At 52.7% G+C, this 22,297-nt stretch overlaps 13 protein-coding genes and 1 non-coding gene across 14 annotated transcripts; 5 read left to right on the plus strand and 9 right to left on the minus strand.

Moving 5' to 3' along the window:
- Nucleotides 1–32: 32 nt before the first annotated feature.
- Nucleotides 33–3,665, minus strand: SPF1 (ion-transporting P-type ATPase SPF1; the record flags this gene model as incomplete). Its single annotated transcript, NM_211256.1, has 1 exon — nucleotides 33–3,665. The coding sequence occupies one exon, from the start codon at nucleotides 3,663–3,665 to the stop codon at nucleotides 33–35; it is 3,633 nt and encodes a 1,210-aa protein (NP_985901.1).
- Nucleotides 3,666–3,885: 220 nt separating this feature from the next.
- Nucleotides 3,886–6,717, minus strand: MCM3 (MCM DNA helicase complex subunit MCM3; the record flags this gene model as incomplete). Its single annotated transcript, NM_211257.2, has 1 exon — nucleotides 3,886–6,717. One exon carries the CDS (start codon nucleotides 6,715–6,717, stop codon nucleotides 3,886–3,888), a length of 2,832 nt encoding a protein of 943 aa, NP_985902.2.
- Nucleotides 6,718–6,794: 77 nt separating this feature from the next.
- On the minus strand, nucleotides 6,795–6,885 carry AGOS_t0157. Its single transcript is given in 2 exon segments — nucleotides 6,795–6,843; nucleotides 6,851–6,885. It is a non-coding gene; the product is annotated as a tRNA-Ser (tRNA).
- A 167-nt stretch (nucleotides 6,886–7,052) lies between these two features.
- On the minus strand, nucleotides 7,053–7,526 carry HYP2 (translation elongation factor eIF-5A; the record flags this gene model as incomplete). The annotated part of the gene is made up of 1 exon (NM_211258.1): nucleotides 7,053–7,526. One exon carries the CDS (start codon nucleotides 7,524–7,526, stop codon nucleotides 7,053–7,055), a length of 474 nt encoding a protein of 157 aa, NP_985903.1.
- A 306-nt stretch (nucleotides 7,527–7,832) lies between these two features.
- On the plus strand, nucleotides 7,833–9,137 carry ANP1 (Anp1p; the record flags this gene model as incomplete). The annotated part of the gene is made up of 1 exon (NM_211259.1): nucleotides 7,833–9,137. One exon carries the CDS (start codon nucleotides 7,833–7,835, stop codon nucleotides 9,135–9,137), a length of 1,305 nt encoding a protein of 434 aa, NP_985904.1.
- Nucleotides 9,138–9,488: 351 nt separating this feature from the next.
- RAD23 (Rad23p) lies at nucleotides 9,489–10,730 on the plus strand (the record flags this gene model as incomplete). Its single annotated transcript, NM_211260.1, has 1 exon — nucleotides 9,489–10,730. One exon carries the CDS (start codon nucleotides 9,489–9,491, stop codon nucleotides 10,728–10,730), a length of 1,242 nt encoding a protein of 413 aa, NP_985905.1.
- Nucleotides 10,731–10,890: 160 nt separating this feature from the next.
- Nucleotides 10,891–11,613, minus strand: UTR4 (putative acireductone synthase UTR4; the record flags this gene model as incomplete). The annotated part of the gene is made up of 1 exon (NM_211261.1): nucleotides 10,891–11,613. One exon carries the CDS (start codon nucleotides 11,611–11,613, stop codon nucleotides 10,891–10,893), a length of 723 nt encoding a protein of 240 aa, NP_985906.1.
- Nucleotides 11,614–11,938: 325 nt separating this feature from the next.
- CYC7 (cytochrome c) lies at nucleotides 11,939–12,406 on the plus strand (the record flags this gene model as incomplete). Its single annotated transcript, NM_211262.1, has 1 exon — nucleotides 11,939–12,406. One exon carries the CDS (start codon nucleotides 11,939–11,941, stop codon nucleotides 12,404–12,406), a length of 468 nt encoding a protein of 155 aa, NP_985907.1.
- Nucleotides 12,407–12,571: 165 nt separating this feature from the next.
- Nucleotides 12,572–14,200, minus strand: YEF1 (NADH/NAD(+) kinase; the record flags this gene model as incomplete). The annotated part of the gene is made up of 1 exon (NM_211263.2): nucleotides 12,572–14,200. One exon carries the CDS (start codon nucleotides 14,198–14,200, stop codon nucleotides 12,572–12,574), a length of 1,629 nt encoding a protein of 542 aa, NP_985908.2.
- A 298-nt stretch (nucleotides 14,201–14,498) lies between these two features.
- On the minus strand, nucleotides 14,499–16,031 carry GDA1 (guanosine diphosphatase; the record flags this gene model as incomplete). Its single annotated transcript, NM_211264.1, has 1 exon — nucleotides 14,499–16,031. One exon carries the CDS (start codon nucleotides 16,029–16,031, stop codon nucleotides 14,499–14,501), a length of 1,533 nt encoding a protein of 510 aa, NP_985909.1.
- A 414-nt stretch (nucleotides 16,032–16,445) lies between these two features.
- Nucleotides 16,446–17,168, plus strand: ISY1 (Isy1p; the record flags this gene model as incomplete). The annotated part of the gene is made up of 1 exon (NM_211265.1): nucleotides 16,446–17,168. One exon carries the CDS (start codon nucleotides 16,446–16,448, stop codon nucleotides 17,166–17,168), a length of 723 nt encoding a protein of 240 aa, NP_985910.1.
- A 120-nt stretch (nucleotides 17,169–17,288) lies between these two features.
- Nucleotides 17,289–19,682, minus strand: GTA1 (Gta1p; the record flags this gene model as incomplete). The annotated part of the gene is made up of 1 exon (NM_211266.1): nucleotides 17,289–19,682. One exon carries the CDS (start codon nucleotides 19,680–19,682, stop codon nucleotides 17,289–17,291), a length of 2,394 nt encoding a protein of 797 aa, NP_985911.1.
- A 110-nt stretch (nucleotides 19,683–19,792) lies between these two features.
- IES6 (Ies6p) lies at nucleotides 19,793–20,245 on the minus strand (the record flags this gene model as incomplete). Its single annotated transcript, NM_211267.1, has 1 exon — nucleotides 19,793–20,245. One exon carries the CDS (start codon nucleotides 20,243–20,245, stop codon nucleotides 19,793–19,795), a length of 453 nt encoding a protein of 150 aa, NP_985912.1.
- Nucleotides 20,246–20,813: 568 nt separating this feature from the next.
- GLY1 (threonine aldolase GLY1) lies at nucleotides 20,814–21,962 on the plus strand (the record flags this gene model as incomplete). The annotated part of the gene is made up of 1 exon (NM_211268.2): nucleotides 20,814–21,962. The coding sequence occupies one exon, from the start codon at nucleotides 20,814–20,816 to the stop codon at nucleotides 21,960–21,962; it is 1,149 nt and encodes a 382-aa protein (NP_985913.2).
- Nucleotides 21,963–22,297: the final 335 nt, after the last annotated feature.

A 22,297-nucleotide genomic window follows, 5' to 3' on the forward strand; every position in this document is an offset into this window, starting at 1 on the left:
TATTATTGGAGGCCTTCCAGGAGTGCCTAAATTTAGTCGCGAATGGCAATATCTGCAGCTTCAGAATTCATGAAAAAGTACTTGAAGAAGAGTTCCACAGCGTAAGATCCGACGAAGTCCAAAACCAACGAAGCAGTCAATTTGAACTTGAACATATCAGTCATTGGAACAAACTTCATAGAAGCATTTAATTCCGGCATAAATTCCGTAGCAGCCGCCAGTGCCAAAGCGCTAACTGCTACCAATCCATAATACATTCCCTTGTTACTCCGGATGTTCTCCCTGAATGGTTCACCTTGATAATTTACAGCAAATGTAGAGACTTGCTGGGCCAACTGGATCAAGAAAATCCCCGTATTCAACAAAGAAGGAGAAAAGTCCTTCTCTAGATCAATTTGAGGCTCTCTTGGCTCCAAGAAGTAAATCTCTCTGTTGATATAGGCAAGTGCAGCAATGTGTACGGCAAATTGGCCTAAAATAGAGCCCATAATGTAAACATTAAAGATACCTGGCTGCGGTCTTTCTTTAGAAAGCTTTTCAAGCGGCTGCCCACGAGAAATACTCAAGAAGCAGACGGTAATCAGAAGTCCGGAAACAGTAGCTTGAACATCACCAAACTTCACACCAGCGAGGTAAATGACAGATAAGGAATATGCAGTGATCAAACAGTTGAGCGCTAATATCTTGTACATCTGGATTGTATTAATCAATGCACAACGGCCCTGTCTAATGATGTTAGTCACAGCAGAAACATTAGCCAACTTAGAGGTGAATGGTGCGGCACATGAGGCATCGCCTAGTTTCAAGGTAGGTGCATCATCTGACTCAGAGTCATTGAGACCACTCAACATCATGGCGGCTACGTCTGCAGGGCTTTGTTTTGAGGGATCAGTGCGTTTAACAGTAGATACAGGCATCTTGGCGGCAGCAGCAGCTAAATGGCGCATTTCGGGAGTAATAATAACACCTCTGGCTTCCAGAGCTTTCAAGTAGTTTGGATTTGATGGGCCAGGTGGATACAAGTGTGCAATGGGTTGCGGTACCGGTGGTACGGGCTGTCCCCATTTTTCCATGAAAAGGCACTGTTTTTCGTACATGGCCTTTAGATTTTCAATTCGCCGCTGTTCCTGTAGTTTTTTTAGACCTTCCTCAGTACCGTTCAAAAGCGCAATTCCAACGTGAGCCTGCTTTAAGGCACCAACATCATTAGTACCGTCACCACACATTAATGTCTGATAGCCCATATCCTTTAGAGAGTTCATGATGAATTCCTTCTGTGCCGGTGACACACGTGCATACACCCACGTATGACGAATTAACTCATTCAACTGAGAGTGACCAGAAAGAAGTTGAAGAGCATGGCCAGTGACAGCAATGTCATACTTCGCAAACAATTTCGAATGTTCAAAGGTATCTTTCTCGGGATTGAATGGATTCACAATAGTCTCTTCAATATTACGGAAAACAAGGGCGTGGCTGGAACCATCAATTGGCTCGTCAAGGATCAAAGTCTCTCTTTCAACAATAGCAACCTCTTTGGCTACATGAACAGCGGTTAAAGGATTATCACCAGTAATCATGATACAACGATGCGACGATTCGTTCAACATTTTTATCGTTTCGATTGCATCGTCTTTCAATGGGCAGTGGAAGACCAAGAATCCCTTGAACTCCAAGTCTGACTCCACAGCCTCTCTTTCTAGCTTTTCAATTTGCTTTATGGACATAGATGGCAGTTTTTTAGAAGCAAGAGCTAAGACACGAGATCCCGCCCTGGTAAAGGACTTGTAAACTTGGTCATAGTCAGTAGGGACTTGGCTCAATCTCTCGCGAATAGTTTCTGGAGCACCCTTTACGGCGGAATAATGTTGCTTGTTGTGTACCGCGATCGTCGAGGAACGTTTCAAAGCTGATGAGAACTGGAAACGGCGTAGAATCGAAATATCACCAACTTTTTCATTGGATAGACTATCCTTCACACCTACTTTCCAACCGGTTGCAGCAAGAGTAGCCTTCTCCATTGGGTCACCAACAACTTCATCATCGTCCAACCGCACTAGTGCATGAGCAGCACCGATAACCAAATTTGTATCAAGGGGCACTTCGGTACCTTTAAAAAGATGGTTAACTGGCTGGTTCTTCCCTGCAAGCCCCGCTAAACCTTCAAATACCAAGTCCTCACCAGTCAAAGTACCCGTTTTGTCAAAGCAGCATACATCGATCCTACCAGCTAGAGGGATTCTAAACGGCTCAGTGCAGTATACGTAAAACTTGGACAAAACAGCCAAGGAATTGTTCACAGCCATGGTCAACTCCATAGGAAGTTCAGATGGGACAACAGAGGTAATGATCAAGATACAATCTAGAATCAGCTTCGACTGGACTCTTCCCATCCGAGTACCTTCCACCCACACGTACCAAGAAGCGGCAATAGCGAAAATCAGCAAAAATAGGATAAAGTATAGTGCTTCTTTGTTACCCACTGAAACACGTTCCGAAGAGTAGATCATAACGCGAACAAGAGCTCCCTGAGATGTTTCAAAACCTGTCTTCGATACAACCGCCAAAGCACCTCCATCAGGGGGTGCGGGAATCGAGGATGATCCTTTTTCGGGTGCCGTTACCTGAAGAACCTTAGTACCACCATGTAACACGGAATTCTTGTCAAGGCCTTCGACCTGCAACTTTTCTTCACTTGACCGTAACTTAACAGATTCTTTTAATAACGGGGTTGACTCACCAGACAGCATAGCCTCGTTAACAATGCATGTACCATCGACGAGGATCATGTCACAGGATAAGGCACTGTCTTCGTCGGTACGGGTAACAGAAATAAGATCCATAGGCAATAATTCATTCGTCTGAAGCAGCTGCCACTTGGAGTCGCGGAAGACATTAATACCATAAGGTTTGATGCCCATAGTCTTGAACTCCTTGAGGGTGGTTAGTCGTTGAAAGACGGATACTGCCTCCATGGCAAAGATCATGAACAGGTTGAACAAAGATAGGTACCACATTTGATCAAACAACCATAGGGCGACGCAGAAAATCTGGAAGACAAAGAATGGTTCCACAGCATGCTCCTTGAATAACTCTAAAAAGCTAGGAACAGGGATATCAAACGTATTCTCGCCGTACAAGAGCTTCATATGCGTAAGATCACCGGAAAGTCCGCGGCTTTGCTGTAGCTTTCCTAGTTTAGGCTCCTCATCCACCAGGAACTTTGGAGACGAAAACGCCTGCAAGTCAGCCTGCCAGAGAAACCGCTTCTTCTGGAATTGGAAAAAGGTCTGAACGTGACCCTGCTCCTGTATCCGCTGTATCTCTACAATTCCATCAGAGCCATTATTAGGAGTAGTCTGCAGTAAGATGTGTGTCGCTTGGGTCACGTTCTCGCATGCCCGATACCGAAACTTCGCTGCCAAATTCACATTCCACTCTGGCAGCAAAGCGACCAGCATATTCAATGTGACCAGGGTACACAGATAGACAAAGGTCCATTCTGAACCACCAAAATACCGGTCATACTCCTGCAAATATAGTTGCAGGAATAGCATATATAGCGGCAAAAACAGGAAAACATATGGACGGAAAAAAACCTCCTTGGGGGTTAGCAATCGTGCATCTCGGATAATGGGACTCACAACCAGCTGCCCCGAACCCATTGTAGCTCCTAAAATATCTAGGACTTTGCAGCTAATATGTGTTCTGTAAAGGCCTGCTGTGCACACGACAGCCTCAGGAACGGTTGTCCAAATTTATATGATCCACTTCGAAATTTTGCACGAGCTTCATATCACGTGACGAAGCTTAGCGCCGCGCGTGTTAGTTCCAAAGAGTACTTTCGAGTAGTGATTTATACAGTTAATAGTCTACTTATATGTCCTAAACTCGCCATACCTTATCTTCTGCTATCATCAAGTTGTTCCTGTCACTCATTATGTTCAGACCTGCAAGGTATTCTTCCATCGAGAATTTATCCTCCTCCGGCAGCTCCTCGTTGACCTTCTCCAGGAGCGCGATTATAGGGTAATGCTCATCCTCAAACAGATCTGTCTGCATCAAACGGGCAATAATACCGGATATAATAGAAAGCCTTCCTGGAGATATAGAACCGGGTTCTATGTGTTCAACAGTAGCTGATTCATCTGGCGCACGAGATGGCGAGTGGGCAGCCTGTTGCAGATGCTGGCGCATGGAAGCGGCAGAAGTTGGAGGATGAGCAGGCAGGTTTTCCGAGTCGGAAAGGATACGCCGGGAGGCAAGCCGCGGCGACACGCGCAGGCCCCGCTCCATACGACGTTGAAGATCTAGTTCCTCATCATGCGGGAGTCGGGTCATAGGTGTGAGCGAGGTAATGGAATCTGGTAAGTACACGGCGTCACCGTCGTCTTCTGCATCGGATGCATCTGGATCAATATCTCGCGGCAAATTCCGTGCGCGAATAGGGGTAGCAACGATGGAGCTACTAGTTGCGTCGGCGTCTGCTCCGGAATGGCTTTGCTGAAGTGCAGGGGCTGGTTCCTCTTCAGTGTACATGCGTGTCCGTTGTCTCTTCCTAGGAGAATGCTGTAGTGCGCTATCGGAAGCCGTGCTTGATAGATCTTCTCCAAGCAGGGCAAAACGTAGCAGCTGCGCCGCCACATTAGCGTCGCGGGCCTCTACGAGCTTAGAAAGGCGCACCTTAGCGTGTGCGTTGGACAGACGAATTAAGGTTTCCAGCGTTCTAGCAGTAATCGGCGACTTCTTGGTATTCTGGTCATTTCTCAGGTCACAGTAGGTTTTCACGATTATGTTGACTGCGTCCTGCGTCAACACTGGGACGATTCGCTCCTTCGCGTACTGAACGTACTTACGAATGAAGGGAATCGATACAACCTTTGGCAGTTCGGCGCCACGGTGGTCACCACGGTTTTTAGCTAGTTTAGCACCTGCATGCAACAGTGGATCGTATTTCTCAAACACCTTATCGGTGGTGTCATCATCAGCGTCAGGGTCAATAGAAACACCATCAGTACCAACTGAGAGAGACAGATTAATCGCTTCCCTAATAGGTTCTCCCTCCATGTACCCTGGAGGAAGATACCGGTGGGTCCGTAGCACATGTTCACTAATTGCACGATCACGAACATCATTAATATCATCGGTCACCACGAACAGTAGATCGAAACGAGAAAGCAACGAATCAGGTAGAGCAATATTCTTGTGTGGATCTTTGTTAACATCGTACTGACCAAATACAGGATTGGCTGCTGCTATCACTGAACAACGTGCGTTCAGTGTCGTGTGGATACCCGCCTTGGCAATCGTCACTGTTTGCTGTTCCATCACTTCGTGGATAGCAACCCGGTCCACATCGGACATCTTGTCGAATTCGTCAATACACACTATGCCGCGGTCTGCGAGCACCATTGCACCCGCTTCCAGACGTCTTTCGCCTGTTTCCCTGTCCATGGTAACAGCGGCAGTCAAACCGACACCAGAAGAGCCTCGCCCAGTAGTCGCAATCGCAAGTGCGGCGGTATTGAGCACAAAGCGCAGCATCTGTGACTTTGCAGTAGAAGGGTCACCAACCATCAAAATGTTTATGTCACCCCTCAGGTGAGAGCCGTTCTCCAAATTCTTCTCAACACCCCCCATCAACATTAGTAGCACCGCCTTCTTGATATGTTCGTGCCCGTAGATAGAGGGCGCCAGCGATTGCGCAAGCAGGTCAAATACATCTGCCGATTTTGCCAGCTTGTTGATGTTTCTGATGTCGGTGTCTGAAAGACGCTCGCTTGCTGCCACTCCGGTGGAGCGCGCGTGCAAAGGATAAACGGTGTTGCCAATGATCAGCGTCTTGAATCCTGCCAGCCCATTGTTACCGTGGTCTGAAGATGAGCCTCCTGACATGCCACCCGCACCGATGGACTTGAAGACCCCCACGATGTTAACCCTATCGCCTGGCTTCGTCTTATCCACCAGATCGTCATCCAAAATGACATCGACCGACCGCGGAAGCTGTCCCGGCGGGGCCTTCTCGGGCATCTCCTGCACCGTCACCCGTTGGTGGTCCATGTACGTGGAGTAGCCATATTCAGTGTTCAGCGGATTGCCCTCGGGGTCTGCCTCTGGGTAGATGGCCGGCGTCGGAACCTCAGTGACCAGCGTCGTGGTCGCATCACGGTAATCACGGTAGTAGTGCGCACCCGTGTTTTTCGACAGATGCACCGAGCGCAACAACTTCGGACGCACTAGCGACGTGCGCGTCACGATGCCCTCGATCGACACCAGCTGGTTCAGGTGCGTCGCCATCAGCGTCCGCGGCGACAGCGCATGGGCGCCGAACGCACCGCGGAACGAGAGCCGCCATTCGCTTGATGGGCCTGCAGCCCGCGCAACGCGCGTGTCTTCCAGTACCGCTGCCAGGTCCGTCACCGCGCGCTCGGCCGCAGGCAAGAAGTACGCAGGCTGCACCAGCAGGCCGGTCCAATAGGCCCTATCGAACTCGCGGATGTCGTCAAGCGATACAGTCAGGCGCCGCGGCAGGCTCGCGCCCGCCGGCCCGCTCTTCTTGTCCCACGCGCCGTCCCCGCGCTCGGCATTCAGGCCGTTGTGCACCAGGATCGCCCGGATCTCGTCTGCATAGGCGTCGTGCGAGTCCAGAAACTCCTGGAAGCGCCGCACCCGGTCGCTGAATAGCGCATCGTGCGCCTCATTCAGCGGGAGCTCCATCCTGTTGCTGTCCTGCGGAGGGAAGCCTCACCGCGCTCTTGTGCGCAGACTTTTCATCGAACGCGTAAGCAAAAAAGCGACAACGGCAGGATTCGAACCTGCGCGGGCAAAGCCCAAAAGATGTCTCAAGATTCGAGTCTTCCGCCTTAACCACTCGGCCACGTTGTCGTGTACACAGGTCGTGGCTCGCCAGAAGCATATACCCCACCCCGCCGCGCGCGTGCCCTATAGCAACCCACGCTTGTTTGCCGGGCCCGTGACCGCTACTCTTATACTATAAACGAATGACTATATGGCAATGGTACATTTCATTCTGCTATCCTAAGTACACTAGCTCAGTCGGATCTAGGCGCCTCCTTGAACGAGATCGCAGCCTCCTCGCCCATCGAGGTGATGACGGTCACCATTAGGTCCTTGCCCTCGTCGAACGAAGCCTGCATGGTCTCCCCGAGCTCGCCGTCTGGCGCGCGCACGTCGTCCTTTGTCTCACCGTCCATCGTCATCAACGACAAAAACCCGTCGTCAATGTCCAACAACTGGTACTCAGTCCGCTTGACCACTGGCACCTCCATGTTGTGCGTGGAAGGAGACAAGTCCTCCAACTTCTTGCCGGTGAAGATGTCAATCGCCACCAAGTGCACCTTGGCGTGACCGTGCTTCCCGGTCTTGGAGGTCGACATGTCCACGATCTTGCATGGTCTGCCCTTGATCACCACAAACCCGTTCTTTCTCAACGCAGAGCACTGCATAGGGTACGTCAAGGAGGCCCCGGCCTCCGCGGTCTCAAAGGTGTGGTCTTCTTCAGCCATCGTTGTGTCTCGTCGTGCTGCGTTGGAGCCAGATGTGCGACAGAGAAAAACGGAATAGCCCACGCCGCGCTTTATAAATGGTCCCGGCCTGCTGCCGCCGGCGCTGCGTCCAACGCGCGCTGCAGGGAAAATTTTTTCGGCGGTCACGTGCCAGGACTGCGGCGCCGTCTCTGCGGACGCGCGTCGAGCGGCAGCCCTAACGCAAGAGGGGCGGCGGCCGGGTAATGGGCCATCACGTGCAGAGCTCCTCAGTCAAAAGCTCGCAACGCCAGCGCACAACGGGGCAGACGGGAGGCCACAGACAAGATGAAGAAGCAGGGCGTGGTGCCGGCAGCGACTGCACTGGGGGCGGCAGCCACGTTTGTGGTGCTTCTGTGGTGGCTGGTGATGAGCGGCGTTTATACGCCTCAGCTAGACGGCGTGGACGGCGTAGAGTACTGGGACCTGTCGTGGTCGCGAGGCAAGGCGGACGGGTGGGCGCAGGGCGACCGCGTGCTGTTCTGCGTGCCGCTGCGGGACGCGGCGGAGCATCTGCCGATGTTCTTCAAGCACCTGTCGGAGATGACGTACCCGCACAACCTGGTGGACCTGTCGTTTCTGGTGTCGGACTCGAAGGACGAGACCATGAGCGTCCTGCGGCAGCACGTGCGGGAGCTGCAGAGCCAGCCGGACAACGCGCGGCAATTCGGGAACATTGAGATATTCCAGAAGGACTTCGGGCAGGCGATTGGACAGTCGTTCTCGGACCGGCACGGGTTTGCGGCGCAGGGACCGCGGCGCAAGCTGATGGCGCGCGCACGCAACTGGCTGGGCTCGGTTGCACTCAAGCCATACCACTCCTGGGTCTACTGGCGGGATGTCGACGTCGAGACCGTGCCGCAGACGATCATCGAGGACCTGATGCACCACGACAAGGACGTGATCGTGCCAAACGTGTGGCGGCCGCTGCCCGACTGGCTGGGCGACATCCAGCCGTACGACCTGAACTCGTGGGTTGAGTCGGAGGGCGGCCTGCAGCTTGCGGCAGACACCCCGGACGAGGACGCCGTCATCGTCGAAGGCTACCCCGAGTATGCGACCTGGCGCGTCCACCTGGCATATATGCGCGACCCCAACGGCGACCCCGAGACCGAGATGGAGCTCGACGGCATCGGCGGTGTGTCCATTCTCTCTCGCGCGCGCGTCTTCCGGTCGGGTTCGCACTTCCCCGCTTTTTCTTTCCAGAAGCACGCCGAGACCGAGGGCTTCGGCAAGCTTTCGCGCGCCATGGGCTACAGTGTCGTGGGCTTACCACACTACGTCATCTGGCATATCTACGAGCCCTCCTCCGATGATCTCAAGCACATGGCCTGGATGGCCGAGGAGGAGCAGCGCCGCCTCGAGGAGGCCCAAATCCGCGAGTTCTACCACAAGATCTGGGACATCGGCTTCGACGACGTCCGCGACGACTGGGACATCGAGCGCACCCGCATCCTCAAGAACATCGACCCCAACGTCCTGGACCGCCAAATTCAGGTTGACTGGACCGACGACGAGTCCGTGCCCTACGAGGGCGACCGCGACCGCCGCGATCCGGCCGTCCCGCTAGACTTCGACCCCAACAACAACTGACGTGGCGGCTCCGGTGCCGCGATGCGTGCTTCTGACATCCGCGGGCGCTCCGGCTAGTCCCAAGCGTCCTCGGGCTCTGTAACTCTACTATATAGTATAATCTACGCGTAATCAACCCAATTGACCTACTCCAGCTCTTTGCACTGCTCTGACAGCAGGCCGTTTTGGTGCACATCACTACATCTCCACTATCGCGAGGTTGAATTTTTCGACGGGTGGCAAAACAAGATAAAACCATCGGTAGCACAAAGGAAAGCGTCTACCAAAGGAAAGCTCGAAGGGCAATAGCAGTTTTGGGAAGCTGTGCGCTTGGGACATCTGCATATTGGAACATTAGACGAACGCAGACCAATGAACATCACGATACACTTTAAGGATTTCAAGAAAGAGAGGCTGCCTTTGCAGCTCTCGCCGTCGGCCACAATCGCAGAGGCCAAGCAGATGCTTGCAAGAGCCAAGCAATGTGACGAGTCGCAATTGAAGATGATTTTCAGTGGGAAGGTGCTCCAGGATGGCAACACGCTCGAGGGGTGCAAGCTCAAGGACGGGGACCAGGTGATCTTCATGATCTCGAAGAAGAAGGCCGAAACGCGGGTGAGCGAGCCGGAGCCGGCGAGCGAGCCGAGCGGGGGGCCGCAGAGCGAGGCGTCGACGGGGCTCGAGACGGTGACGACGCCGGGAGTGTCTGCGGCGGTGGATCCGGAAAGCACGGGCGCGGCGGTGGGGTCAGGCGCGAGCTTTGTGACGGGGTCTGCGCGCAGCCAGACGGTTGAGCGCATCATGGAGATGGGGTACGACCGCGCGCAGGTGGAGATGGCGTTGCGGGCGGCCTTCAATAACCCGGACCGCGCGGTGGAGTACTTGTTGACGGGCATCCCGGAACACCTCCAGAACAGCTCTGCGTTCTCCGCGCGGCAGAGCGCCTCGGTGGCGGCTTCCGGCGTGCCGGAGACGGGGGCGACAGCCCAGACGGGCACGGAGACCGAGACGGGCACGGGCACGGGCACGGCGTCCGAGGTGAACGACGAGCACGTGCACGAGGACGACTTGTTCGCGCAGGCGGCAGCCGTGGGGTCCGAGAACCCGACTACGGGCGCGGATGCGACGACAACGGGGACTGTTAGCCAGGACAGCAGCCCGCTCCAGACGATCGGGTTGACTTTTGAGGATCTAGTACAACTACGTGGCGTCATTAATGGCGACCCTGAGGCCTTGCCGCCGTTGCTAGAGTCGCTAAGCGAGAGGTATCCGGAGCTCCGGGAGCAGATAATGAGTAACCCTGAAATGTTCATCTCCATGCTACTACAGGCCGTTGGCGGCGCTCTTCCATCCGAAGCGCTCGACGATGCCAGTGCCTACCAGGCCGACAGTGAGGCGATCGCGGAGGGCGATGGCTCGACCGCGAGCGCGAACCAAGACACAGCTGCAGATGCGCAGAATGAGTTGTTAAGTTTATCTGAAGAAGACCTGACTACGATAGAACGTCTCTGCGAGTTGGGTTTCGAGAGGGATTTGGTCATCCAGATCTACGTCGCCTGCGACAAGAATGAGGAAGTCACCGCCAACATGTTGTTCACAAACTACACGGATTGATGCCTGCAAACGTGCTAGGCCACGAGAGAGAAGACGAACGCACGAAATATTGCATGTGTATAATAATATCATCTTAGTTTTTAAGTACCAGGTTGTATTCTGCCTGCGTCACCTCTGACATAGAATAATAGGAATTTTCATAACAACCCGGCCGGGTCCTCTAGAGGCCCTCAAAGTCTGTCAGTGTCGTGTAGCGGGCCCCGGAAACCCTTTCGTTGCCCGGCCTCACGGCAAGCCGTACGGACAGACCCGACGCAGAAGCCGCGTCCAATTCCGCGACGCTGTCGCTCACGAAGATGGCCGCTCCCGGCTGCCGCTCAAGCCCGATTGCTGCAAGGATGCGCTCGTAAGACTTAGCTTCCGTTTTCCGGCCCGCAGCTGGAATATCAAAGAACCCCGCTAGGTGTCCCGTCAGGTCCAGCACACCATCGCCTGACGGGTTGCTCACGTGACCGAATAGCAAGCGCTGCGCCTGCACCGAGCCCGACGAGTAGATATACACCCGCCCGGCGTTCCTCTGAATAAATCTCACGGCATCCGCGTATACCGGCGCCGTGATCTCACCACTTGCGTACCCGCGCTCCCACACGCGCCCCTGCAGTGCCTTGAGCGCGGGATCTTTGACGTCCTCCGCAACTAACTGCCGCAGCAACGAGGCGGCTGCCGCCCCACCGTGGCGCGACTGCATATCCGCAAGCAGGTCCCGCTCGGTTTCGTCCGCATTATTGATCAGTTCTTCCACCTTGTCCAGGAAATAAGGGAATAGCTGCTCCCGCACGAATGCGATAGGGCACACAGTGCCCTCTACGTCCAGGATAAACACTCCGTAATCCTCCTCCATGTTGCCGCAACCAGCTCGCGTACACGACCCTTGTGAGCACATGTACCCCGGTGGCACGGAAGTATGCCCCTCCCAGGGAGCTTCGGTGGCCTACCGTTTCTGAGAATCGCCCATACACCGCAGAGTGCCGTTTCCGCGCTGGCTGCTCGCCGCCGACAGCTGGGTTCGGAGCACACCGGCGCAACGCTGGCTGCTCTCCGTGGCGCCCCGAGCCGCCCCGGGCGATTGGTCTGCCCAGCTAACGGCAACGTCATCGCAAGCGGCATGGTTCATTACATGAGATCCTTTTACACGAAGATCGGTCACATAAGCAAATCGGTCACGTGCTAAATCGTGGCCAATCACATCTCGAGTTTCCTTCTGCGTTATGACCGATGTATCCGGATGCTTCAGCTGCCCAGCCCATCTATATAAGACGCATAGATTTGCCGCAGTTGTGGAACACCTGAGTTATTTCGTTTGCAGTCAACAGACAACCGCAAAACAGTCACACATAGTTATCATGCCAGCCCCATACAAGCCAGGTTCCGAGAAGAAGGGTGCTACTTTGTTCAAGACTAGATGTCTACAGTGCCACACCACCGAGAAGGGCGGTCCACACAAGGTTGGTCCTAACTTACACGGTGTCTTCAGCAGACAGTCCGGTCAGGTCTCCGGTTACTCTTACACCGACGCGATGATCAACCGCAACGTTACGTGGGACGCCCAGTCGATGTCCGACTACTTGGAGAACCCAAAGAAGTACATTCCAGGTACCAAGATGGCCTTTGGTGGGTTGAAAAAGGAGAAGGACAGAAACGACTTGATCACCTACATGTTGAAGGCTTGTAAATAAGGATGAAAGCCGCATAGCTCGTTCCGAGATGAATTCATTATGACTCGTTATTTATTGAACGCCGCAGGGCTTGATGGCTGTTATGTATAGAATTAGGTAGGCTACTTCCTGTGTAAATAATATGAATGTGGACATTGCCTTCTAGTTGCGGGAAGTTGAGCGGGGCTAGTCAGGTCTGCGGCAAGCCGGCCTGCGGCCCTTCCGTCTGCGGTTTGGTGCGCGGCGGAGCACCAAGCTGTCACGGCCTGTGTTGCTGCTGCTGTCACTGCCGCTATCTGCAGGCTGCTGCTCCGTGGGGGCCGGTTCTTCTGGATCGGATGCAGATTTGTCATCGGCTGAGTCGCTGGACGTCGGGGTTTTGTGGCAAGCGTCGCTCTCATAACGCAGCTGGTTTTTCTGTGAGAGCATATGTGCATATGACTTCTGCGGTTCGCGCGAGTTCCAGTTCAGTGTGCGGCGAATGCTGTCGATGAAGTCAGTGGGGGAATGCTCGAGGGTAGGGAATGAGTAAGGACTTGCCGTAACGGATATATAGTCGCCTTTTTGCAGCTCCACCCTGCTTTTACCATCGAAAGCTGCCCAGGCGGTACCTCGCGAGCGCTTGGGTACCTTGATGCGCAGTCGCATACTGTCAGGTAGAATAATGGGTCTGAAACTGAGCGTATGTGGGCAAACTGGTGTGACACAGATAGCGTTTACGCTAGGATATACCAGGGAACCACCTGCACTCAACGAGTATGCAGTCGAACCTGTAGGTGTAGCAATGATTAGCCCATCTGCTTGGGCCACTGTCAGGAGCGAATGATCGCCATAGAGTTCCAGCATGGACAGGAACGGGCTTGGACCTCGGTCTATCGTCAGTTCATTTAGAATGTGGTGCGTCTCTACGTATTCGTACTTCTTCTTGTTTCCCTTACTGCTAGAGCAAGGCAGCCGACGGTATACCTTGCAACACAGACGCATCCTCATGTTAGTCCGGATTTTAGACTGCAGTGCCTTGCTCAGATCCTCGCGGAAGTTCTCATACTTGAAGACGGTCAGAAACCCCAGCGAACCTAGCGCGAAGGACATAACTGGCGGCACATCCTGCTGAAATATAGAAGAAACGTACAATACTGTGCCGTCACCACCCAATGTGATAATCATGTCGAATAGGTCCCCGCGCTCGCTCACCAGCTCTGGCGTCCAGTATTTGATGCTGCTTTTTGCACATTTACTGTCCTTGATTAACTCTTTCTCGTTGAACCGTTTGCTGCCCTTCAGGCTCTCGTTGACGTAGACATCTGTCGAGGGAAAGTTCACCAGCAGCCATTCCACCATCTCCCGGGTTAGGTATATCAACGACCGGTCGTGCTTTTTCGTAACTATCATCAAACTCTCCACCTGGATACTCACGCGGGTGTTAGATATGTTCTTGCATAGCATGCGCACTCCATGTGCCGTTGACGACAGTTGCGCATAGGATTTCACCTTACGCATACAGTCCTGGTGTGGCAGTGGCTTTAGCGAGTCCTCTGAGCGCTGTGAATCCTTGGCAGCGGCTATGGTGTCTGCCGCAGCGGCCCCCACCTCCGCCGCCATTTCAACCAGCTTCGGCTCGTCAGTTACACTGACTATATCTTGTTCGCTATCGTCAATGAGCGCGAGATTTACCGATGAAGCTTTACTGTCATCATCTGATATGTGCCCCATTGTATCCTCACTAGCCACCAATACCCAGTCTGGGTGATTCAACGGTCTTTTTTCGGTTGTGCTTGCGCGGGTGACGGGTGCCCTCTGCTTGCGCTTTACCATATATAAAAGACAAGAAGGTGTAAGCGGGCAAGCACCCAAAAATTATGATACGTCCCTCAACGAGCATAAAATCGAAGAAGTAGCCTCCATGCTCTATAAGTAATCAAGTGTGCGCGCAGAGTATCACGAGATGTGGTATGCTGATTGGTCAACTATAGAGGCTGAGCAGTGTGTATTTTGAGGGCGTAGATTATCTTACTAATACTACCTCGCACACTGTAATGAACATTCTGTAAATTTAAATATTACAAAGGTAAAAGAGTTACGTAGCCAATCATCAGCAAGACGGGGCCGCCTATCACTGCTCGCTGATTTTACACTTCCAGGTATCCGATGTAAGCAATGGTAAGGATGCGCCTAGGCACCACCCTAACTCATTTTCGGCGATTTTGGCCGCAGTTTTAAAGTCACGATAGAACGGAATGTCGTAACCGGTATTCAGGAGCGAGACCTGGTAGTTGAGGTCCATGCACCAGTGTGGTTCTTTCTCTAGCTGTGCTTCCGCGTCTTCGATGGCGCTGAAAACACTCTTCCAAACGGGCTTCCCCATGCACACGAGACGGGTGAGCTCCAGCAAGTCGCGGAGTTCAAAAGAGGGGGGTAGGCCAATCGGGTGGGTACGGTCGTAGAAATAGGAAAACACGTACAAGTCGCCGTGGCGGTTGAAATTCCTAATTAGGGATGGCTGATACGCACCGTTGAAAGAGCAGGGTGGCACCGTACAGGTGGCAGACTTGCGCAAAATATCATCTGTAAGGAAGCGGCATTCAGCAGGCGCAGGTTCGATAGGACCTTCAAAGATAACTGTGTACTTGTTCTCCCCAAAAACCACCGTTTCGGGCTTGGTTTTCACGTCTGGAGGGAAGCAGGGGGAAACCAGTGTGTGTGTTTTGGCGGTTTCGCCTGCTTTGACTGTTCCTGAGGAAATCGCAGTCTTGAGAATGTGCTCGTTGACTTTACGTCTGGCCTCCATCTGCCCAAATTCGGGGTGGGAAAACTGATATAGAGTATACTGGTGGCCTCCAAAGTTGAGATTGTACTTATGGTCACCTTCTTCCATCTGAATATCTTTCGACGGAAACTCGGGTTCAAACACAATCTGGGTGGATCCGCCTCCGAGATCAAATACTGCAGCTGTCTGCTGCTTCTCAGCCGTGCCAATGTTGCCCAGCAAGTAGTTTGTCGTAATCCAGGCGTACACGCCCTCATCCGCACCGCTCATAATGCTGACTCCTTCATCGACAACAGGGAACTCGTAGTCCTGCTCCAGATGCTTGCGGACTGCCTCCAAGATTCGCGACGATTTCTCGTCGCCAAGCTTCCGCAACCCCGCAGTCGCTTTCACGGCAACTGGCGAGCAGTTGCGCTTGTCCTTTGGCACCACGCTCGTAGCATAGTCGAGCAGCTCGTCGAGCGACTTCGCTGCGCCAACAGGGTCATCGTTAAAAGATGATAGACCCGGGTTGCGCATCTTGAATTTCTCACCCACCAGTATGGGCGGCTCAGTGCATACGTCAAACTCATATACGTGTACACGAGAACCAGTAGAGCCAGCATCGATCATCACCACGTACTTGTGGTCTTTACCGCACTTTGGCGTCTTCAGCGCGGGCTTGGAATCGTGCCCAGAGTTCGAAGCGCCGTCCCCGGCCACCGGCTTTCCCTTGGATGAGGCTAGCTTAGCTGGCTTGTCTCCTGCAATGGGCGGCACTGCTGGAGCCGCGGACAGCCTATTGCTGGAGGAGTGAAGCAGCAGGATCAGCATCACCGCTGTGAGTGCGGCGATCAGAAACCGGTAGTTTCGGAAAACCCCTCGCAAGTTGGTAGTCATCGCAGTATAACCAACTGGTGCTATGACTACTGTGTAGAATCAAAGTGCGCCCGGTTCTGGCGTGTAACGTGCTACAGTGCAACTTTGTTTTCGCCAACGCTTTTATGCTAGGTGGCATGACTTTTAATGGAGTTCAATCCTTGCGCCCTGTACGACTGTTATCACAAGCACAAGCTGCAGAGAGTGCGAATCTACAATGCATAACTAACGGCGCATCAGGTACAGCACAGATGACCACCCCGCGTGGCATCGCCACGGTGCTGCTTCAGATCTATCGACGCTATGTCTCTTCCAGTATTATCTCGTATATAATGACTGTTGATATTCCGTCCTGAAAGAACTATACGTCGCGATGGAGATGAGCGTGCCGCTTTCAGCTCGCAAGGAACTGGAGTGAACGCAACTTTTCGAGCAATGAGCCGGAATGTTGATAAGGCCAACTCGGTGCTGGCACGGTACCAGGAGCTTGTAGCGGAGAACACAAGCGGTTACAAGGACTATTCCAGATTCAAACGACCCACGGCGGTACATCGAATTAGCAATTTGGAAGAAGCACAACGATGGAGGGCGGAAGTAGTGAAAGACATCGGAAATAAGGTTACACAGATACATGACCCGTCGCTGAACGAGATGCAGATCGAGGATATCAACAACGAGCTCAACAGACTGTTCCAGGAGAAGATGCGGTGGGAGAGCCACATTCGGCGCAATCTTCGGGGGCCAGACTACCGGCGCATGAAGCAGGGCTTGAACACGACCGGGGGTACAGTTATAAATGGCACGCGGTACTTTGGGCGGGCGTTGGAACTGCCGCATGTGCAGGAGCTGTTGCAGCAGCAGCAGCAGCAGCGCGTTAAGCAGCAGAACCAGAAGCAGCGTGAGCAGGAACTCCGGGCGAAGGTACGGCAGTGGGAGGAAGAACTCGGACCGGATTACTACGGCGAAGATGTCCCTCCCGGGATGCAGGAGTACGAAGCCCAGAGGTCGCGTGAGCTGCAGGATATCCTGAGGTCCGCTGCAGGTAGGGCGCCACAGGTGCAGATTCCTTTGTTTGAAAGGCTACCGACACAGGAAGAAGTGGAGGGGTGGCTCGTTGAAAGGCGTAGGAAACGCCTACAAGAGCGGTTGGATCTGTAGGTATGTGGCGTTATAGTATCTTTATTAGATAGGAAGAATATTTACGCCCTATTGTCCGGTACGAATACTACAAGTATACCCAGATAACATGGGTATGTAGGCTCATTTCACACGCAGCGTTCAGCCTTCAGAAGGCGTTAATGGGTATGACTTCCCGTGCGCTGGCCCGGGATTCCCGTCGGTGGCTTCAGATGGGCCCTTCCGCAGGGTGTCTGAGTCACTGGGGTCTAAATTGTGCCAAATGTTAAAATTAGGCGAGTAAAACGCGGAATCCGGAGAGGAGACCGCACCTGTTGGAATAGTTAAAGGGCTGGAGCTCAGTGATCCATAGGGAATGCCGTGATTAAAATAGATGTTTTCGTCATCATTCCTCTGTACTGACAGCAGAGGCAGACCATTATTCGGTTCCGTGGCAGGTAAGTATTGGTTTAGCGTGGCTAGAAGGCTCCTGCTCGTGCCCGAAAGGGGCACCCGTGACTTGCTGGGATATTGGGGAGCCACGGAGAGTATGTCTGGTGAGGCGCTGCGAGTGATTGTTACTTCAGGGGGAGCCATTTGTTTCGCATTCGAGATGCGTACGGCGCCATTTCCCACGTGCGGGCTGTCCCCCTTTTTACTTGGGTGCGAAGCTTGAACCCAGTAATTGTCCAGCTGATCTGTGGTAAATAGTTTTGACTTTGACGTATTTTTATTTGAATCATCTGCTTCTGAAATGATGCTTTGTAAACCAGAGAGCAGGTGACTTGCATGATCGTATTCCATAGGTACCTCATCATCGGGTGTATACGGCTGCGGTGTGGCCCGCTGAACAGGATGTTGCTGCTGGGCCCACCCGGGGTACAGAGTCGACGGTAGCCGATACGTATTTGGAATTTGTTGAGTCAGCAGTGGAGACGAACAGTCTGACTCCGAGTACGTTGAAGGGTCGTGCAACATCAATTGCGGAGCTAAATCAACATGGATGATGGATGGACTGTTGATTAGGTTTGAGTTATCAAGCGGTTGACTGTTGACAATCGGGTATTGTTGCCGAGTAATGGCGGTTCTGTATTGTTGGTTCGTCATAGAAACCTGCTCCCACATGGTTTCCAGGTATTCGAGATGCTTGTAAGCTTGTAGTTTGTTTTCGTTGCACTCTTCATACAGTGCAATATCCTTTTCGAGCTCATCTCTGAGGAGCTGCACGATCGGAAGTTGTTGAGGCAGTTCCGATAGGGATCCGTTGGATTCATCGCAAAACGCTTCAAAGTGAGATATCATCTGTTCACTTACACTGTGCGACATACTCCTCCAAGACACTGGAGATGCTGTGTTGTGCACACTATCCTTGGTTGTATCCAACGTCTTTTTCAGGCGATTCAGTCTTTTATTCTGCTCCTCAAGTTGGTTCAGTTCATGTTGCATCGACTGGAGACGGCTCGTTGTCGCTGCGATCTGGGTGTTTATATGCTCCTTCTCCAGGTTGTAATTCTGCCTTAATGTGTCCATATGCAATGCATTATTTTGTTCTGAAGACCACATATCCATATCCATATGCATCTTGTTCAACTTATTGCTAGAAACTTCTATGGTCTTCAAAAGCCTATCTCTTTTCAGCTCGTAAACGGCCTTGGTGTTTTCTAGTGTCTTTAGTTTGGTCTTTAGCGTCTTCCTAACATCGGTGTTGTGGTTCCACTGTGACTTCAAAGTATCTAGTTCGCCCAGTAGCTGGGTCTTGGTCATCTTGAACCCATTCATGGTCGCTGATACATGCTTCAGAAAGTCCTGTAGCTCTTGATGTGTGCGCAGAAGAACCTCCTTCAGCTCATCTATCGAGAACTCCTCCAAATCTTGGAGTGAATGGAAAAATGAATACGACGCTAGCGCCATTTCGTCGTTATGCTTTTCGGGCACCGGCATCGAGTGTGTTCTGGTCCTGTTCCCAAGCCTCTTCGCGCTGCGAACAGGCTTCGCTCCATTCCCCGCGGCAGGCAGCCCGCCGGCTTCTACGCTGTCCCGAACGCCACCTGCGTCCGGGGGCAGCGTTCGCAAATGCAATGTTTTCCCATCATCGACAAACCCATCCCTTCGTACCATCAGAATGTCCAGCCGGTAGGGGCATCCAGGTAGCAAATTGCGAAACGCGCAGTATGTGTACAGTGCTCTGGAGTTATTTGGAAAATCGCCCACCTTGCGTCCATTCAGAAAGACAGCGTAATGCGAAAGCGGGCAGGGTTGCGCCCCTGCCGCAAGTTGGTTCTCCCACCGGAACACTATCGTGTCTGTGCCCAGTCTCTCTATAAGGACCTGCGGCACATGAGAAATCGCTGGGTTCAAACAGTTCACGATGGTTGAAATAGGAATGTTCAGGAATCGCACCAATCGGTAGATCAACCACAAAATGGCACACAAAAGGAACACTGTACTAACCACCATTGCCATTAATGACCGGGAGCCTGAAGGTGTGTGATGAACAAGCCAGTCTTCCCCGCGCGTCGCCAACTGCTCGTCATATAATCCCGGAAAAGCTCGCATTAGGTGAAATTTTTCTTAGGAATTACATCTGCTACTGACAAAACTAAGTAAAAGCTCCGATAGGTAGCCGTGCTGCCGAGCACCTGCCTAATACACGCAGGCGCCATACACTATTTAAGCACAATGTTATCGCCCCGCAGCTTGAGGTATTCCTGGTCGATGCCAGGTGTCATAGGCTTGATCACCAGCGAGTAGACCTCACTATTGTAGAAGCGCAGCCCGTTGCTGGGGGACTTGTAGCGCGCCTTGAGCCCCGTGATGTCGCAGTAGCGTTTCACGGGATACTGCGATGGTGGCGCCTGAATGTTGAAGTATGTCAGCTTCGTGCGCCCTGCGTCACGCCCGGCTTCCGACTGTGCCTCTGTCGTGAGCCGTTTCCACTCGTCTGTCAGAAGCTGACGTGTCGGCTTGTGGCGGCGCGTGGGTTTCTTCCACGTGGGCGACTTGAAGTCGCTACGACTGGTATCATTACGTGCTGCAATCGCTCGGAGGTTCTCCATCTGGGGTCCACGGTCGCTCGTTGATCTGTCTATCTCGAAATCCCTGCCCAGATGTACTCCCATGTTATCACGTGACCACACGCCGTTTTCGTGTGTAGTGATGCAGATGGTTCTAGAGCATCACGTGGCTTACATAGCTTTGTTACATAATCGATTTTCCGCAGGAGCGTTACGTCCAACGGTCGTTCTGTGCCAAAAGCAACAACTGAGCGTCAGGCGGCCGTCTCCCCAGACACGCTCCGCCCCAAACTGAGCTCCACGCGGCCTTCTGTCCGAGTTAAGTTCCTCCCCGCTCGTCAGCACGGGGTCTTTCGTCGCCTATCCTCCTGCAGCGTTCGCTACTGCAGATCGTGAGCAGTGGCACCCGCGACCAAAAAAAGAAATTATGTTCCTTACGCAAGGAATATGCCTCGCGCCATGCCATCGCAAAGAGTGATGCCGCAGAGGTTGCTTCTGCGAGGCAACTCCTGGGCAATAGGGTGGAAAATTCAGCTTGGGCTTATATAAAAGAAACCGTTCGAGCTCGTCGGAGCCAGGTGGAAAATTTTTCGTAACGTAGGTAGAGGTTATAGTTAGCGTCAGTCTCTTTTCTGCCAAGCTGCTACAGTTGACTACAAGTAACAAACCCAGGATGAATCAGGATATGGAACTACCAGAGGCGTACACGTCGGCTTCGAACGACTTCCGTTCGGACACGTTCACCACTCCAACGCGCGAAATGATCGAGGCTGCGCTAACGGCGACCATCGGTGACGCCGTCTACCAAGAGGACATCGACACGTTGAAGCTAGAACAGCACGTCGCCAAGCTGGCCGGCATGGAGGCCGGTATGTTCTGCGTATCTGGTACTTTGTCCAACCAGATTGCTTTGCGGACCCACCTAACTCAGCCACCATATTCGATTCTTTGCGACTACCGTGCGCATGTGTACACGCACGAGGCTGCGGGGTTGGCAATTTTGTCCCAGGCCATGGTGACACCTGTCATTCCTTCCAACGGCAACTACTTGACTTTGGAAGACATCAAGAAGCACTACATTCCTGATGATGGCGACATCCACGGTGCTCCAACAAAGGTTATCTCGTTGGAAAACACCTTGCACGGTATCATTCACCCACTAGAGGAGCTTGTTCGGATCAAGGCTTGGTGTATGGAGAACGACCTCAGACTACACTGCGATGGTGCGAGAATCTGGAACGCGTCCGCAGAATCCGGTGTGCCTCTAAAACAGTACGGAGAGCTATTCGACTCCATTTCCATCTGCTTGTCCAAGTCCATGGGTGCCCCAATGGGCTCCATTCTCGTCGGGTCGCACAAGTTCATAAAGAAGGCGAACCACTTCAGAAAGCAGCAAGGTGGTGGTGTCAGACAGTCTGGTATGATGTGCAAGATGGCGATGGTGGCTATCCAGGGTGACTGGAAGGGCAAGATGAGGCGTTCGCACAGAATGGCTCACGAGCTGGCCAGATTTTGCGCAGAGCACGGCATCCCATTGGAGTCGCCTGCTGACACCAACTTTGTCTTTTTGGACTTGCAGAAGAGCAAGATGAACCCTGACGTGCTCGTCAAGAAGAGTTTGAAGTACGGCTGCAAGCTAATGGGCGGGCGTGTCTCCTTCCACTACCAGATATCTGAGGAGTCCCTTGAGAAGATCAAGCAGGCCATCCTAGAGGCGTTCGAGTACTCGAAGAAGAACCCTTACGATGAAAACGGCCCCACGAAGATCTACAGAAGTGAGTCCGCTGACGCTGTGGGTGAGATCAAGACCTACAAGTATTAAGGGATTTCGATGATGACATGAAAAATTACATATTGGCACGGCATAGGCATTGGGTAATATTAAGCATATGGTTGAGATGAATTACTGTTCGGGTACCGGTATTTCCAAAGTGCTGTCGACTTTTGCAAGAGATGGCTATGAATGGGGCACGCTCCATCACCTCTCTGCGAGCCGGACTCAGCATTATATCCATCTCAAAACCTAATATCAAATGGGATTGTGGTGCGCAGTACATGCGCAGTGCTGCACATTTGAGGATCAATGGGTTTTTCCAGGCACTGCCTGGGTCACTCACCCTATTGCGGAGGGACTAGTAGCTCTACCATTCTGAGCTG

This window comes from Eremothecium gossypii, chromosome VI (genome assembly GCF_000091025.4).
Source record: "Eremothecium gossypii ATCC 10895 chromosome VI, complete sequence".
Lineage (NCBI taxonomy): Eukaryota > Fungi > Ascomycota > Saccharomycetes > Saccharomycetales > Saccharomycetaceae > Eremothecium > Eremothecium gossypii.